The 17,068-nt window shown below is 29.6% G+C and overlaps 1 protein-coding gene across 1 annotated transcript in view; it reads left to right on the top strand.

Moving 5' to 3' along the window:
* LOC106463941 (myosin heavy chain, non-muscle-like) overlaps positions 1-17,068 on the top strand; it is a 133,052-nt gene that overhangs the window by 99,098 nt on the left and 16,886 nt on the right. Inside the window, exons 19-26 of the mRNA XM_013924031.2 lie at positions 835-943; positions 1,228-1,359; positions 1,799-2,019; positions 2,795-2,909; positions 3,252-3,407; positions 6,002-6,150; positions 8,260-8,404; positions 13,858-14,070. Coding sequence (XP_013779485.1) covers positions 835-943; positions 1,228-1,359; positions 1,799-2,019; positions 2,795-2,909; positions 3,252-3,407; positions 6,002-6,150; positions 8,260-8,404; positions 13,858-14,070 — 1,240 coding nt within the window. The remainder of the gene's footprint in view (positions 1-834; positions 944-1,227; positions 1,360-1,798; positions 2,020-2,794; positions 2,910-3,251; positions 3,408-6,001; positions 6,151-8,259; positions 8,405-13,857; positions 14,071-17,068) is intronic.

A 17,068-nucleotide genomic window follows, 5' to 3' on the forward strand; every position in this document is an offset into this window, starting at 1 on the left:
TAAAGATTTGTATGTGAATTTCCAAAGTCTTTACTGAGCATAGTAATTTTCATGCTAAGAATAAAAATAATTATTCTATTAAAGAATTAAAATTATTGAAACTTCGAACAATAATGTAGAAAGATTTTTCAGAAGAAAAAGTGATAAAATTCTAAATTTTTACTTTTAGGCTATGTTATTAATCAATTGTACATGTTAGTTTTTTCAAGTATTTTACAGCATGGTTTATAAAATTTGAGACAAAAAAATACAAATTACTTGTAAGTATCCAAAAGCTAGGTGTAATTCCTAGTTTAATATTTTATGATTTCTAGTAAAATCTGAGTTAAGTTGAAAAAATTTTAGTATTTATTGAGCTATAACTAGTGATTTGTTAGCACAAGAACAGATATTGAAAAGGCTTCAAATAAAGTTTCTAATACTTGGTGATAGTAACATTTTATATGATTAAAAGATTGTGTTGTTTCAATTTTTGGTGGTTAAAAAGGTTGAGCAAGTATTGATACAGGCTGAAATACCTTTAAATATACTTTTAGTGTAGAATTGTTTCCCCTGTTTAATTGTGCACTTTGGTTTTAAGGTTTAGTGCTAACTCAAGATTTTACTATTATTTCTTTTTATAAAAATTTTCCACAGAAAGCATATTTTCACATTAAAAGTCTGCTTACAAGTTCATACTTATATTTATGAAAGCAAAGTATTAATTTTATCTTTATTTATTAATGTTACTGACTTGTGTAATATAAAATTTGACAGTCAATCAACACTATACATTTTTATTTTTCCCTTACTTCTTCAATGTAAGCAGAATTAACAAAAATGTTTTGCTGTTAGGAACTACCAGAGGCGACTTCAACAGTTGAATGCCATTCGTATTATCCAGAGAAACTGTTCTGCTTATCTCAAGCTGAGAGACTGGGCATGGTGGAGATTGTACACAAAGGTCAGTAATCAAACATTACATATTAGACTGGACTCTGGAAACAATCCATTGAGATTATTCATGAAATATTAGATTGATTAGACTGTGCTTGTGGATAGTATACAAAAGGCAGTAAATAAACACTAAATATATGATACTGAATTTGTTAGAGACTATACTAAAAAAAGTGATTAAATTGTATTCCAAGTTTTGAAGATAACTTTGAGGGTACTCAATGAGAGTTCTTCAATTTGTTACCCTTTGCTCTAAGAAAACACGCACGTTTTTGTTTTTCTGATAAACAGGTCAAACCCTTGCTTCAAGTTACGAAACAAGAGGAAAAACTAAGTGCTAAGGAAGATGAGCTGAGACAAGTCAAAGAGAAAATGGAACATGCTGAACAGGCAGCCTTAGATCTTGAAAAGAAACTTCAACAGGTATCAGACCTTACATATGTAATTTGAAATATATTTCAGTATTCAGTCTAGATTTATTTGTAACCCAAAACAAAGGCATTTCAGAAAATTTACAACTATTTAAGCTCTTTTTGTTCTTTTATACTTATAATTATGAGTATTAGCTAATGGAATAAGAAATTTTTCATCGTATTTGTGTCTTCAAGGTAGCTGGGTAAATAAGTTCTGATAATTCTTTAAACTAACCTTTGAAGTTAGACATATTTTATATAATGTTTTTTTTATTATAAAATGTCTTACTGAGAAAATCTCTTAAATAGCATAACTGTGAACTTGCATGTCTTTAATATAGAGTAAAATATGGACTTGAGTCATCAAAATGACCCTTCTCATTTATATGTAAGTAGATTGTCTGAGGTATATTTTCATAATGTGGTTCTTTTATTTTCCACATGAATAGATTGACAATGAGAAGAATATGTTAGCAGAACAACTGCAGGCTGAAACAGAGTTATGTGCTGAGGCTGAGGAGAGCAGGTTAAGGCTTTCGTCAAGAAAACAAGAGCTTGAGGAGATACTTCATGATCTAGAAGCTAGAATAGAAGAGGAAGAAGAACAAAATCAGAACCTCACAGCTGAGAAGAAGAAATTACAATTGAACATTCAAGATCTAGAGGAACAGTGAGTTCATTGTATTTTTGTTTCCTTCTGATTCATTCATCTTTACAGTCCTAGGTATCAACTTAATCATTCATTCCAATAGTATATATTCAAGGAAGGATAAACTCCCAGGTTTACTATATTTATCTTTACAGTATCCACTTAATCATTCATTCCGATAGAATATATTCAAGGAAGGATAAACTCTCAGCTTTACTAATCACTTCTTCATTTGCACAAGACTCACACCCAAGGAGAATAATTACAAAAAGCATGGCTAAGAAGTAGAAAGTCTGTGAAATGGTCAGTTTTTTGTAACCTTAGCCTGAGAGAAAGATTAATGCAAGTTTTCAACTAGTCACATCCTATTCACAAGGATGTTAGCTAAGTGCAGAACACCTGCCTAAGATTTTAAGTTTACTTCAATAAAGATGTATTCTTATCTAGTTATAGAAGGGTAAAACCAAGCAGTGTGTCATTTAGTAATTTTATTTCATAATATTGTTTAATTGTCAGTAATTGTTTATTGTAAAACCTTAACCTATATAATATGGGCACTTAAATACCTGTAATAATAACTCATGCCTAATGTGTAATCTCACTGAACAATGTATTAATCAATTTTAATATTGTTAGTATATGTCACATTTTATGTTGCTGTAAGTATTTAGGAAAAATTCGTTTAAATCTTTTTGTTTTGTTTTACTTAATTTACACTTTTAACATAAGAAATCTCACTATGTTACTTAAACCGAATCCAGAAACTTTCATTTGTTGGTATTGTTTACCTTCTTAGGTTGGAAGAAGAAGAAGCTTCTCGTCAAAAGCTTCAGTTGGAGAAGGTTAGCTTAGATGGCAAGATAAAGAAGTTGGAGGAAGACTTTGCTTTAATGGAGGATACCAACCAGAAGGTGAGGGACAATCAGTGAAATAATCTTAAAATTCAATTTTTCAAAAGTATTTATATATTTTTAGGTTTTTGCAATAAAACCTTCTGTGAAGAGATGTTTTTTTTAAAGAAAAATGTGTTACTTTTTCTCAGAATAAACATGTGTTGGTTTTGTTTATAAAAGTAAATTGGGTTAGAATTAACTGTAAAATATGACTATCTATTCTTGATTTCTGCTGAAGAAACAAGTACCAGCAGATTAGAAAAATATCACAGCATGAGCAACTATTAGATGTTTTTCAAGCTTTTAAGTAATGATTTTTATCTAATTTTTAATTACTTGTTTTGTTTACCTTATTTGCAGCTAGCTAAAGAAAAGAAAGCTTTTGAGGACCGCCAGTCTGAACTTTCTCAGTGTTTGGCTGAAGAAGAGGAAAAATCAAAACACCTCAGTAAACTCAAATCAAAACATGAAGCAACTATTACAGATTTGGAAGAAAGGCTGCGAAAGGAACAACAGGTATGGGCATACTTCAGGAATTAAGACATTGGAAAGCTATCTAGTTTTAATCTGGAAAGATCAAAATCATTATCCTGAAAAAACAGATAGGCCTAATGCTGTGTATTTCCTAAGGAAAGTTAAATTTACTCATTGGAGTTTGCATTTTTAACTGTGAGAGAAAATAATGAGTCAGAGAGTATTAGTAATGAGAATAACTTTAACTCTGAAAAATACAGAATGGTTGGAGTGAGGAACCATGTTAAAAATCACAAAGTTTATTCATAATTCTAGTATAAAAACAGTCTTAATTTGTATTCTCCTGATAGTATTATTGTCCTGTAAAGAGAAAAGATAGAAGTAAACAATTGTAAGTCTGTAACACAAAATGGTATGGAAAATATCTAAAAGAAAACAATATAAGCATTCAGTGTTATGTTATTAATTTTATTTGCATCTTTTCAACCTTATGATAATAAGGCTATTTTTAAACCTGTCTCTATGCATGTTATTGAGTTACATTCGAAATGTAATTTAACCATTTTGCAATAAGTATATTTTAATGAAATTATTATTGGGTACATTGTAATTCAAAGTTGTATATTTTATATGTTTTTATTCCTTTATTTAAAAATATTTAAAACAATAATTAAAACTTCAGTACGTATCTTGACCACAGTTAAAAATCTCAACTTTAGAGTCATATAGGAGAAATGTGTGAGAAATGTAGCCTCGCTTTGGCTCAGACAGCTAAAGCTTCACATACAAGTTCTTGAAAATGTAATTTGAGATACTGCAAGAACTAAAGCTATTGAGAAATTCCAGAGTCTAAGATAAGCCATGCCCACTTTCAAAGTAGATGCTGTGTTGCTAAGTGACAGTTTTAAGTTGAATGACATACTTATAACCAATAGAAAGAGCAGATTTTGCTCTTGAATATTATTATTGTAAGAGGAAACTTGCATTTATACATCTGTTTTCAAATGAGGTAAATGAGTCTAAGTCCATTGTTGAGAGCAGGGTCCCTAACGTTTAGTTATACTTTCTCAACTTATACATATTAGGTTGATAGACTGTTAAAAGGTATGAATGTATTTCCATTTGTTAATTTTAAACACTTCATTGCACTGTATGTTGATGATAATAGCTAGAGTTAGTGATATAGTAAAGAAAATGGAAAATACAATTATAAACATTTACCTTAAAAAACTTTTGATATTCATTTAGAAGGTTCTAGAGGTTATGGAAATGAAATGTGAAAGCTGTAAGATGATAAATAGTATTCTTATACTCAAAAATAAAAATCGTCTTGCATGTGAACTATTCAGAATGCAAGTGCAAATAACTACATTAAATAACGATTTTTTTATCAAAATAGTAGAAAAATAAAAAAAATATTTTATTTTCTGAAACTACATACTTTTATGACAGTTTGTATCAAATTTCAAACAATTTCATCCACTAGGTTTGTTTTTGTAAAGAACTTTCACAAGAGCTACATAACCTACTTGCAAAATACATAGGTCATTGTTATAATGTTAAAATTATTAATTGTTTATGTTTTAATATATTACAAAATTAAAAAGGGGACAGCTACAACCTACTGAATGTTGAAAATGTTTTAATTTAAAACTTTAATATATTATGATTCTTTTAAATATAAAATAAAAACAAATTGGCAAAACAATGATTTACAAGTTTAATGAAGTGATTTATATTTGGGAGGAACAAACTACATGTTTCAACAAAACATTGGTTGAAATAAGTAGTATGTTCCCCCTAAAACAAATCACTTTCTTTTGACAATTTATTACCATAATTTGCTTCCATACTCGAGTAGATATAAACTAATTAAAAGATGGACCAGGTGTAACTTTTTGGTATCATATAAATTAAGCTGGTTTGTAAATAAATGTGTTATGATTTCATAGAATTGAGTATCATCAACTAAATAAAATTAGCCATTCCATAAATACATTCTTTTAATTTAAACTTGATTGAACAAAGAAAAAGTACCCAAATGAATGAGTATTAAAAATATTTTAATGCATCATATGTTGAAGCCTTTGTAGTAGAATGTATCTTATTTTCATATTAATTTATCAATTATTAAGCTGTATTTAGGGCAATATGGTATGTTGTACTTGTCAAAGTGGGGAAAGTTTAGTTTTGTATCATAACATTTTTTTTACTAATGGTTATTAAGTCTATGATATTAGTAAAAGACTGTTCAAGATGAAAGATATAATGTAGTTGGGTGTGCAGCGAGAAATTGCACACTTTGAACGTTTTATTATAACGAAATATCATGAATGTATGACAAATCCACTCAGTAGTTAGAGATGGACATTATTTAACACTTTTAAGTTCTATACATTAATAGTTTATGTTGTGGGCATGTTACAGCACTGGAAAATAGATTAAATGCAGTAATTGCTAGATTAGTAAGCAGAAAGTAAATTATATTTGGATTATTACCACCTGCGCTTGTTTGACTAAAGAGGCAAACAGTGGTTGTTTTTTAGTTATTTTTTGTGTTAATTAAAACTTACACATTGAATTTAAAGTGGAAATATATTTTTAAAATTCTTCTTACTATTGATTTTGGTGTCCAGATGAGACAGGAGTTAGAACGAGTAAAACGAAGACTTGAAACTGAACTAAATGATGTAAAGGAACAGCTCAGTGAAAAGAAATTACAAGTAGAAGATCTGCAGATGCAGCTAGCTAAACGTGAAGAAGAATTAAACCAAACTCTTGTCAGGTATTAAACCCCTTTGTTTTTTGTTAAATCAAGAAATGTTACTTATTAATTTTAGATATAAAAATTCAAACATTTGCATCAAACAATTTTTATATGTGTTTATGGAAATAAATTTGTACCCAGGTTAAGTTTTTTGTCCTTTCATATCTTGAGGTTTAATAAAAAAGGATTAGAAACTATTGGATGTAAGGGTTGTCTTTGGATTTTCTTAACAGAATATGTTTGCTGGCTTGAAAGCATATCAGACTTGTCAATGAATCTTTTAAGATACTTATATTGGAATGTTACAAGCAGATAACATTTTATAAGTTCCTACTTCAACAGAAAAGTTATTTGTAGTGATTTATAAGTGTCATTTCATACTTCAAGTACTTTTTCTGTGAGTTTGAATGAAGGTTTCTTATTGAACCTTCTGTTACGAGTGACTCACTTTTTGTTATATTTTATTAAATAAAGTAGAACTCTGTCAGAATACCTATTTTTGTACTATTTATAGAGATAAAAATATATGCATAAAAAATTGACATAAGTATGAAAGATAACCTATCTCAGGGAATAATGGCAAGTCCCTTTAAACCTACTGGTATGTATCACTCAGATATAAGCAGACATATTGCAACTTAATCAAATTTAATCATCTAAATGAATTTTTATCCAGATACTTTGTATAAGTATTTTATTTATGTTATTGAGGTAGTGATTCTTTCAGTTGCTTAACTTAGAAGCATAATATCAAGTAGCTTTATATAACGGAATATTAGAAAGTTAGTGGTATCAAAAGATTGATGTTAGGTTTTGTAATTTTGGATTAAAGTTATGAAAATTACATATCAATTGCAACTTAATGACAGTAGTTTCCATCTCATATTGTTTGATTTCATGGCATATTTGATACACTTTCAAAGTTGGTGTTTTGCTGATTTTATTTTATGATTTAAAGAAATTATGATACACAAAATATTATTTATATGATACAAAACTGAGCAATGTAATAACAAATACTAAGTCGATACAAAATATAACATTTTATATAAATATTGATAAGAATCTGAATTATGCAATTTCATTTATTTAAATGTGTGATATGAGAAATACAAACTTTTATAGATTGTTGAAAAATTCCATCCAACACTATTATTGTTACATTTTTATGTACAGGGTATTGATTTAAAGCCTTAGTCACTAACAAAGCATTATCAATTACCACATGAACGAAAAAGTTTCTTTGGTGCATGAAAGTAAAATCTGCAGATGAAGCTCCCAAAAACTGATTTATGTCATATACAAAAGTATCAGTTCTTTACACTACCAGAATTTGTACATAGGGCTCCTCCCTGACAGTCACCCTCATTTCTAATGGTCAAAGATGTTTCAAACTGAACTCTCTAGATCAAAATGGAAAACATTAAAAAAAAATACATTAAATGCACGTGTACAGATGTCTAGCTATATAAAGTTGCATTAATCTTAACTTATTCCAAAAGAGGATAAAAGATTATATAAATACTTTATAAAGTGGAGTTATTTACAACTTGTCTGGTATGAATCTACGTTAACAGTGAACTTAAATTTCAAAATGGCACCATTCATTCTAGTGGCATATACAGCATTGTATTTTTATCATCTCATATAAAATAGACACAGGAACAACAACATCTTATGCTTACAGTATGTAACTAAGTAAAGGTTACATTGTAATCAAATGTGCCTAAGTTTGTGCATGAATTTTAATAAAATTTATGATAATCCTTGTTATTGACTTTAATTCCTTGGAAGATAATCTTTTCTGTCTCATCGAACTTCTTTTTTTCCATCTGCTATGTATTTATATAAGTTGGTAATCTAGTTTTGAATTGTTTTCTCAAAACAAGTTCCTGTTTGATTAAATTCTTACGATGTTCCATATTTAGCTTGTGTGTACAAATACACAACCATAATCTCTTCCAAGCACAAATTAATTTTAATTTGAATGTTTTGATTTATTTATTACATTTGTGATGTTTTGCTGAAAGCAACATCTTGTTTAGGTAAGTTTGAAACTCAATAGACCAAATGTCTAAGAACATTATATTTGAAAAGCTGATTATGATAAATGGAAATATCTTAAAGGGGAGATGAGGAAGCTGTAGCTAAGGCACAATCCCAGAAGCTACTACGAGAGATTGAAAGTCAGTTGGCAGAAGTTCAAGAAGATCTAGAGTCGGAAAAAAATTCAAGGATGAAAGCTGAGAAGCAGAAACGTGACTTAAATGAAGTAAGAATGGTCACTTGTTGTTGAAACTCATATCATCAAAACTAAATCAAATTATAGTTATTGTTTTCTTTAGAAATAAACAAAAATTACCAAATCTTAATTAACTTCGCTATTTTGAAAAACATTTTAAACTACTCATACTTATGTTTTAAATTTGTTAATAAAATGGATCAAGATTGAGCTATTATAATAGTGAGTTATGTTATATCAGCATACAGTCCATTTGTTTTAAAATAATATATTAAAGCAAATCAAACATGTATACAAACATTTGTTATACTGTTGATTATCACAGTTGTATCCAGAGCTTTAAATAATTGTCTCGTTTTCATCAAATTACACACAGGCTTTAGAACACAATTAACAAGACAAATTATTATTCTCTACTCTGTTATTACAATACAATCTGTGATAATTTCACTTTAAAAATCACCATTACCAGCTCTTCATGGCTAAACTTGTAATCAAACAGTATAGATCTATTTAACTATATAACTAACTAAACAGAGGCCTAGAATGTTCCACACACTGAGATATTATGATGCAATAATACTCAATTAAAACAATGAGAAAACTTAGAAGTTTCTAGTAACATGACACAATAATACAACAATTGAACTATTCAAGGTATGATTTGAAAACAGTTATGTAACAAAGTTGCGATAAACTTGCTTCTAAAGATAACTAAGTTTAACACTCACACTATATAAACTGTCTAAATTATAACACTCGCATTAAACTCAAATTGAAACATTTGTTTATATCTGAAAAGTTTTTAATTTCTTTCCTTCACCAAAACATAAATTTCAGTGAAGAAAAGATGATGTGGGGGTCTAATCTATTTTTTGATTCACTGTTCCCACTGCAACAGACTACTTTTGACCGAATTTGCAGCTCATCAGTGCTACTATGAAGAGAAAAATTCATAAAGTGGGCTTCATGTAGTGGGACAGTGTAACCAGTTTGTTTAGTTTAGGTGTATAGTCCTTTACTCACCACTAATAACCTATTAAGTAACCTGCACTTAGGTTATTAGTGATGAGTAAAGTATTATACATCTAAAGAAGTGTATTATTTTGTTTCTGACAGATTTAACAGTTAAAATAAGTTTGAAAATAAGGAGTTCAGTAGCTGTTTAACATTGCCTTTTTGATACATAATAACTGTAGGTAGTAATGTTTGATTAATTACACTTAGCCTTTACACAGAAAACGTTAGTACTATATACATAATAACTGTAGGTAGTAATGTTTGATGAATTACACTTAGCCTTTACACAGAAAACTTTAGTAGTAGATATAAAGTTATTTGTTTTTTAAATGTAAAGCACTTCATTCAGTAAAGTTGTATACAAATAAAATACAATTTTCAATCTCAAGAAACTGAATAGATTTATGTTTTAATAATTAATATTTTGTTTCTTATGCTATTTTAAATAATTTATTCTTATCATTTAAACACCTAATGTAGCTCAGTAAAAATATATTTACTAACTGCTATGTTATATGAACTCTGTGCTGACTTGTGGTTTTTGCTATACCAGAATTATATCAACTGACAACTTTAGCTGCTGGTGTTTATAAACTGTGGAAAGTAACTTGTCCAGAAACTGTTGTGTGTCAAAACTATATACAATGGTTCCCATTGGTTAGGGAAACTGAGAAAAGTTGGTGAATTTTTTATTTTGCATTCCTTGTCCATGACACATCAGGGAATCTCATTTAACAGACAAAACTGGGAGAAGTCGGGGAATTTCCCGTGATTCGTTGATGCTTCTTGCATACAGTTGTAAAAATATATATATATTATCATTAATTCCAAAAAAATCACATACAGTTTAATTCTGACACATTTAGAAGGTCAATATGTGTATTTCATGCATAAACGTTTTTTTGTTTACTATTAATTTTCATGAATGTAAATGTAACTTATTTAAACAGTAGCTAGGTTCCCACTTAAAAGGAGGGTAATGGCTCTGGACAAGGCTTCATCTTGTCTTCCTTAAACCAAGTCATGAAATACTGCTTTACTTCAGACTAAAACTAAAAGCCGTTAACAAATTACTATTTAGAAATAGTCTATTTCCATTAAATAAGTTATTTTCATCTTAAAGATTTTAGTGCATTAATAAAACAGTTCCCAGATTAGTAGTCATAGAAGGAACACATAATACCCTGAGTATATTATTTCATTGACATATTTGTGTAAGAAATATTTGAAATACATCAAAATAAAAGCAGACAGTTTTATTATTTTTGTAAAACCTAGAAGTTCAAAGATAAAACAAATCTCAGGATAAGTTGTTCAGATTGGCAGGTGTTGTTGACAGGAGATACCTCCAAGAGACATAATATCACCAGTGTAAGTCAAGAAATATCATATAAAGTAAAATGTGGATGGCAGTGTATAATATCAATTATTTGGAGATATGTTTTGTATAAAGATATTGAAATTATAGAATGTTTCATTGACAGTAACTAATATAGCACATGTAAAAGATTCCAAGAATAGGGCACTATTGTTATCCATGACTCTTTGAACTTGTTAGGGTAACCAGATTTCCAAATTCATAAACCAGGACAGCCCAGCCCTTGCCTATAATTTCAAAATGCTCCTTATGCTTTTTCTTGGAATTGTGATATGTAATGTCTGATCTTCCACTTTTTGCTATAAAAAAATAGTTTTGCAAATAGTGCATTCAACTCACTTGCCTTTAAAAGTATCTGAAAAAACGTTTTTTTTGGCATTTTGACACTATGAAAGGATAAACATTTTCAATAACAAAAATATTTTAGAGAACAACCCCTGATGTTTAATCATCCTCCACACATTCACCAACTGCTATAGGTCTACTACAGTACTACTAATTAAGAAGCTTATGCAGACCTGGGTTTCTCACCACACAGATGAAATTTTCTAGAGAGTTTGGAGGCAGGAGAGTACGTGTTACAACAATGAGCAAGTCAAGTAGGCCTATTACATTCATGATTTGATGTGGCTGACAGTTTGATGTGTTTATCATAAAACTGTTTTGTGCATCCAAAGAACTTGTCTTGGGACACCGGGACAAAATATCAAAAAACAGGACTGTCCTAGCAAAACCGAGATGTCTGGTTACTATAACTTGTGTCAATGAATAATGAATATGTTCTGTTTGTCTAATAATCTATAATGCATTGGATATGTAAGGAACATTTTAGGAAAATTTAATGTTTGTCAAGTAACAAACAAGATGCTAGGGATAGGTTAGATTAAAGACTGAAAGTAAAAATAAGCATGTGCACTGTGACAGAATTAGATTGATAGTTTTGATTTTGTTTGAAACTATGGGCCTTCAGATCAAGGTATGCTCTTGAGATTGAGACATCAATTATTAATTATATGGAGTTAGTATGATCAAGTATAGGCAATGTTTTAGTATTTTATCATTGTGTCTAAATCCAAGGTCTGCTATAATAAACGTAATGTGAATACTTTTAACAAAAGTTTTACGTTGTAGCAGTTTTTATGTAATAAGTTACATTATCAAAGAATAAAATGAAAATTGACACTTGAGTCAGTTGAGTGGTGTAATTCTATTATTCAATATCACTGTCAGTGGCAACATTTTTCATACAGTAACATCTGTGTCTGTGCCAGTTATTGTGGCCTCTATGAGTACAGTTGTACATTATTATAGCATAGGATTATAATACAACTAAAGTAGAACTTCAACATTAAGGGCACCCTTCTCACTTCATCCAAATGCCCTCTGTAGCAAGGTGCCCCTAGTATCAAAAATGAGCCACGCAAAGCTGGATTCTGAAACTTTGTGACCAATAATAAAGAAAAAAGGGTACAGCTAACCCACCCCCTGAGGCCTCCTGTTGACAACACTTCATATCATGGCAACATACAACTCAGAAACACCCGTGTCCTGCATACACCAAACAAAATTGGGGGGGGGCTTAAAATTCAGAAAGTTAGTACGGTAAATATAAAGTACTGTTTACATGACAGTGTAATATGATACTCTCGAGAGTAAGAAAGCACATGCACAGAAATAAGTCGACTTGACCCCTGCTCTGAGAACATGATGTGGAATTTATCAGCTTATGTATCCTACAGTGTTTACAATAATAATTCCCCAGAGTAATGAGATTGTACTTTGAATCTATGAAAATGTTTATTACAGTATATGATTCGGAACCGTCCCAGTAAACATCGCAAGTGTTAGAATATTGGTCATCCTTCTGGGAGGTTTGGAATTTAGCAATAATACCATACAGGCATACAAAAATAACTGCCCACTTTATTAAGTGCCCATATAAAGAGTGAGACTAAAGACACTGTCCTTAATCCAGAATATGGAAGTGCCCATTATTGCAAGATTTATTTTGGTTACAAATAGTAAAAAAAAGAAAGAGATTGAAATGGTCTACCCTTAATGGCTCAGTACCTGTTGTTTTGAGGTCCCCATTAATCGAGGTTCTACTGTATAAATGTTGCGGATGTTTATAAGCAAGTCTGCTTTTGTGGATGAAATGTGGATGTATAATTTTAATTTGTAACTTAATTATTTGTAAGTATAAATGATCTGGCAATCTTGTGAACAAACAAAGCTTGCATAAACCTGAAAATATTCCTGATAATGTGATCTATCTGTAAAAATATGATCACATTAATACAAAGATTTCAATACCTTTGATATAGCTGAACTTGATAAGCACAGTTTCAAAGCGCCTGCTAGAATAATACATTGTTCTCTGGATGATTGTGTACATTTGTTTTATAGATATTGGAAATATGAGTTTACTGCACAATATGGTTAATAACTGAAAGTTTTGTACACTTTTGTGCATGTATGAACATCAGAAAATATTGTTCTAATAAATATTTGACATATGAGATGTGTACTTGTTAAAGAATATTCCACTTTAGAACAGTGAACATCAACATGTTCTTTCCATGTATTATAAGTTGAAACGTAATAATCACAAATGTTAAAATCTATAGTGTTGTTTATGTTGTAATGTTTTTGTGATTTAAATTAAAATTGAAAAGTGATTGGTACTTAGTATCACAAAAAATGGATAAACTTCCTTTGTTTTTTAAGTTCTGATAAGTATCAGTAATTTGAGACCAGCATGACCGATCATGTTGGAACTTTCCAAGATGACATTTGAGCATGCTGCGACTCTTAAAATATGGCATATTTTGTCTTTGTTAAAAAATACACAAATAACGTTTTGTAATTTCACAGTTTTTTGCAGTTAATGATACATTACAAACATAGATGAAATGGCCAAGGAAAAACATGTTTTGGTCAGGAAAAGGTTTGGGAATTTCATTCTTCCTGAGTTATGAAAACCACCAGCTCATCTATTTAGCTAAAACTAAATCAATTGAGTAGTTGAGTTGCAGCTTTTTGGGGAGGAGTAAATAAAATGGCTTGTCTAACTGCTGTGTTATAGGAACTTGAAGCACTGAAGAATGAACTTTTGGACTCACTGGACACGACTGCTGCCCAACAGGATCTCAGGACTAAACGTGAACAAGAACTGGCCATGTTGAAGAAAACCCTGGAAGAAGAAGCTAGCACTCATGAAAACCAAATCAGTGAAATTAGACAAAAACACAATCATACCATCGAAGAACTTAATGAACAACTTGAAGCTCTTAAAAAGGTAAGTTGTTACCTTGCACTCTACAGCTAACCAACTGAATCTCCACAAAAAAACAAAAAAAAAAGAAATATATATTCCACAGTTTGTTAATTCCTAAAGTAAAACTGAATATCTGTACTATGTTATTCTGCATTATTTGAAGGAGTAGTTGAGTTTCAATGTTTCAGTTGTTCTGACTAATATTTTTCAAATACTGTTATCATATTTAAAATATTTTTTCTGGTTCAAGTTTAGAATAATTTTCAGCTATAAAAGATTTTAAATTCTAACCTGGTTTTAGAATTATTGGTCATTTGTAGTAGTAGCTGGAATGTTTTACATGTATAATAATTTGGAGTTATGATTAGAATATTAGCTATAAGTAACATAAATATATGATTGGTAGTATGAGGAGCATACAGAAATGAAGTTATTGTGTAACTTTTGCAAAAAAAAAAGAAGAAAGAACCGATAAGAATAAAGTATAAAATATCACACACTTAACCCTTTTGCTATGGACATCCTTTTCTGCACATGTCACAAGGTTTTTCTGAGTTACATTCAAAATTTAATTAAACTACTTGTTTATCATGGTATATGAATACACTTGGCATAAAAATGTAGCTAATAATCCATGTTTTAATATTATACAAGTTTTAAATTCTTAATTTTATAAAGCAATATTTAAAAAATCCTGAATTTACCCTAGTATTAGAATTGTGATATTTGCTCTCTAGGCATTCCCTCTTCTCTAATTTATTTACTACTCCTCCAAGTAATTTAATGTAAGCTACTCATTATAATGTTGTAGTCTTTCAGGCAAAGCATAATTTTTATAGCCTTCAATCTTGTTTAGTTAGAGAGCTATAAAATAGAAAATCAGACCCCTCTTGTCACAACCATCTATCACATTCTGTCTTTCAGAAATTGCTAATAGTTCTCTCTGGCATTTGATACTATATTACTTACAACCAATAGAAAGCCAAAGTTTTAATCTATGAAATGATCCATTATATTATGTTGTTTTCTGTACAGAGAATTGTCTAATTCACTTCCAGTTGAAACTTTTATCCCATTGGAAACACATCAACGAGCTTAGCTGAATTTTTAATGGCTCTTGTCACATAGTAAGAAAAACAGAGAAATTGTGATAGTTATAGGATATTGTCTGCTTTTTGCATTTTATTATTTTGTGTTTTTTGATGAATTATTAATTGAATAAAACATTATTTAGTGCAGCAGTACCATTAGTGTAAAACGAAAAAGTAGGGTTAAGTATCATAGTCAGTTGACAGCAAAAGAAAAGAAAAAAGAAGACCCCAGGTAAGTACTATATTTCTTGTTTTTCATGTGTATTATTTCTTTATTATTATAAAAGTAACTAAAATGTAAAAGTTAGAAACTTTTTAGGTTAGATTAGGTAAAATAAAAAAATAGTAAAAAATTTTCATAAGGTATAGTCACGAATAGCACATGCATTACGTAATTCAATAGGGTAATGGGAGCTGTACATTTGCCAAGTGATTTACAATGTCTTTGGCTGGAATATTAGTTAAATATGGTTCAAAGGGCAATAAAAAAATGAAATTTAAATATAAACAGATGTATACTGTTATGAGTTTAAAGCTATATAGGATAAACAAATGTAGTTTCATGTTACAGTATGAAGTCATTTTAGAAAGAAAAAATAGTAATTTAGATTTATTTTTGGTGATGGTTATGAGGTCGGTGAAATTGACCAACCTCATATAGATTTAGGTTAGAAAAATATCAGATAAGATATAAAGTTTAATGAAAAAAGTTTGAAATTCATATAGGAGGTTTTAGGGATTACACAAATGAAATTTGAAATTTTTCAGATGAAGAAAAGTATTTTTAATATTAACATGAGAATTATTTTGCACTCAGAGCAGTCAACATTTTGACTCCATATATTCCTGGAGAAATTCTTAGAAAAATTACTTCATTAAAAATTCTAATCTTTTGTCTACAAATGATTTAGTGCTTACTGAAAGCTTGTGAAATTTTGTGAAGATACACGAAACATATTAGAAATTATTGTGTGGAAACTATAAAGGTCAGTTTGGGGCACATTTTAAAGTAGAATCGATCGAGTTTGTAGCAAAAGAGTTAGAGTACAAAATGTGAATTTTAAGAAAAGACTACTCTGCTGTTGAGACAGTATATGTTGTAAGTAATATTTAAACTTAAACATTACTGTTTTCATAAGATTTTTGTGTTATGTATTTTGTCATGCCCTGTGTCCCATCATGTTCAGTGTCTCTGTTTTGTTCTTTTTAGTACAAATGTTATTACCATTTAGTCAAAAATGATTTTTTTTGAATAAGCTAAATGAAATATACATTTTAGATTGTTTCTGAATGTAAGTTGCTTATCTGAAGTGTAATTTTTGTTATCTAGTAATAGAATTATTTTTTGATAACAATTTGTATGTATTATCGAAATTTTAAAGTGATTTTAATTCAAGAAAGCAGTGAATGATTCACCTATCAAAGGGAAAGATTTATAACCTTCCTCCTCGGAACTTGCTGATATCCTGCATAGGTTTTTATGAAGTTTTGAGAAGAATTTCCAAAATTTAATGTAAAGGTGTGATTGATTGAAGTTTTCGAAAGTTAATGACAGTGTTTGCTTCTGTAGCTGACTCTCTATGTGAGATAAAGAGCAAAAGATGAATGTGGAGTGAAGGTGGATAATGGCAAAAATAAGATTTAATTTATTTGTGCATAATTTAGTCATATGATATTTGTCAGACTCATTGTTAAGCAGTTGCATCATGTAAGCAAATTGCAAATGGGCCAATACATGATACCATTAACATTAATTGAGTTTAAAGTTAAGCAACAGATTATTATTATTTTTTAATGTTTAATTAAAATTATATGTATTTCACTATATGTTTTGGATGGCTGTCTTTAATGAGATCACTATTACTACAGAGTAACAATTAAAAGTATGAAGTTGGTAATTTAAATTTAGTATTTCAGTGTTGTTTACT

Source organism: Limulus polyphemus, unplaced genomic scaffold (assembly GCF_000517525.1).
Source record: "Limulus polyphemus unplaced genomic scaffold, Limulus_polyphemus-2.1.2 Scaffold1523, whole genome shotgun sequence".
Taxonomy (NCBI): Eukaryota; Metazoa; Arthropoda; class Merostomata; order Xiphosura; family Limulidae; genus Limulus; species Limulus polyphemus.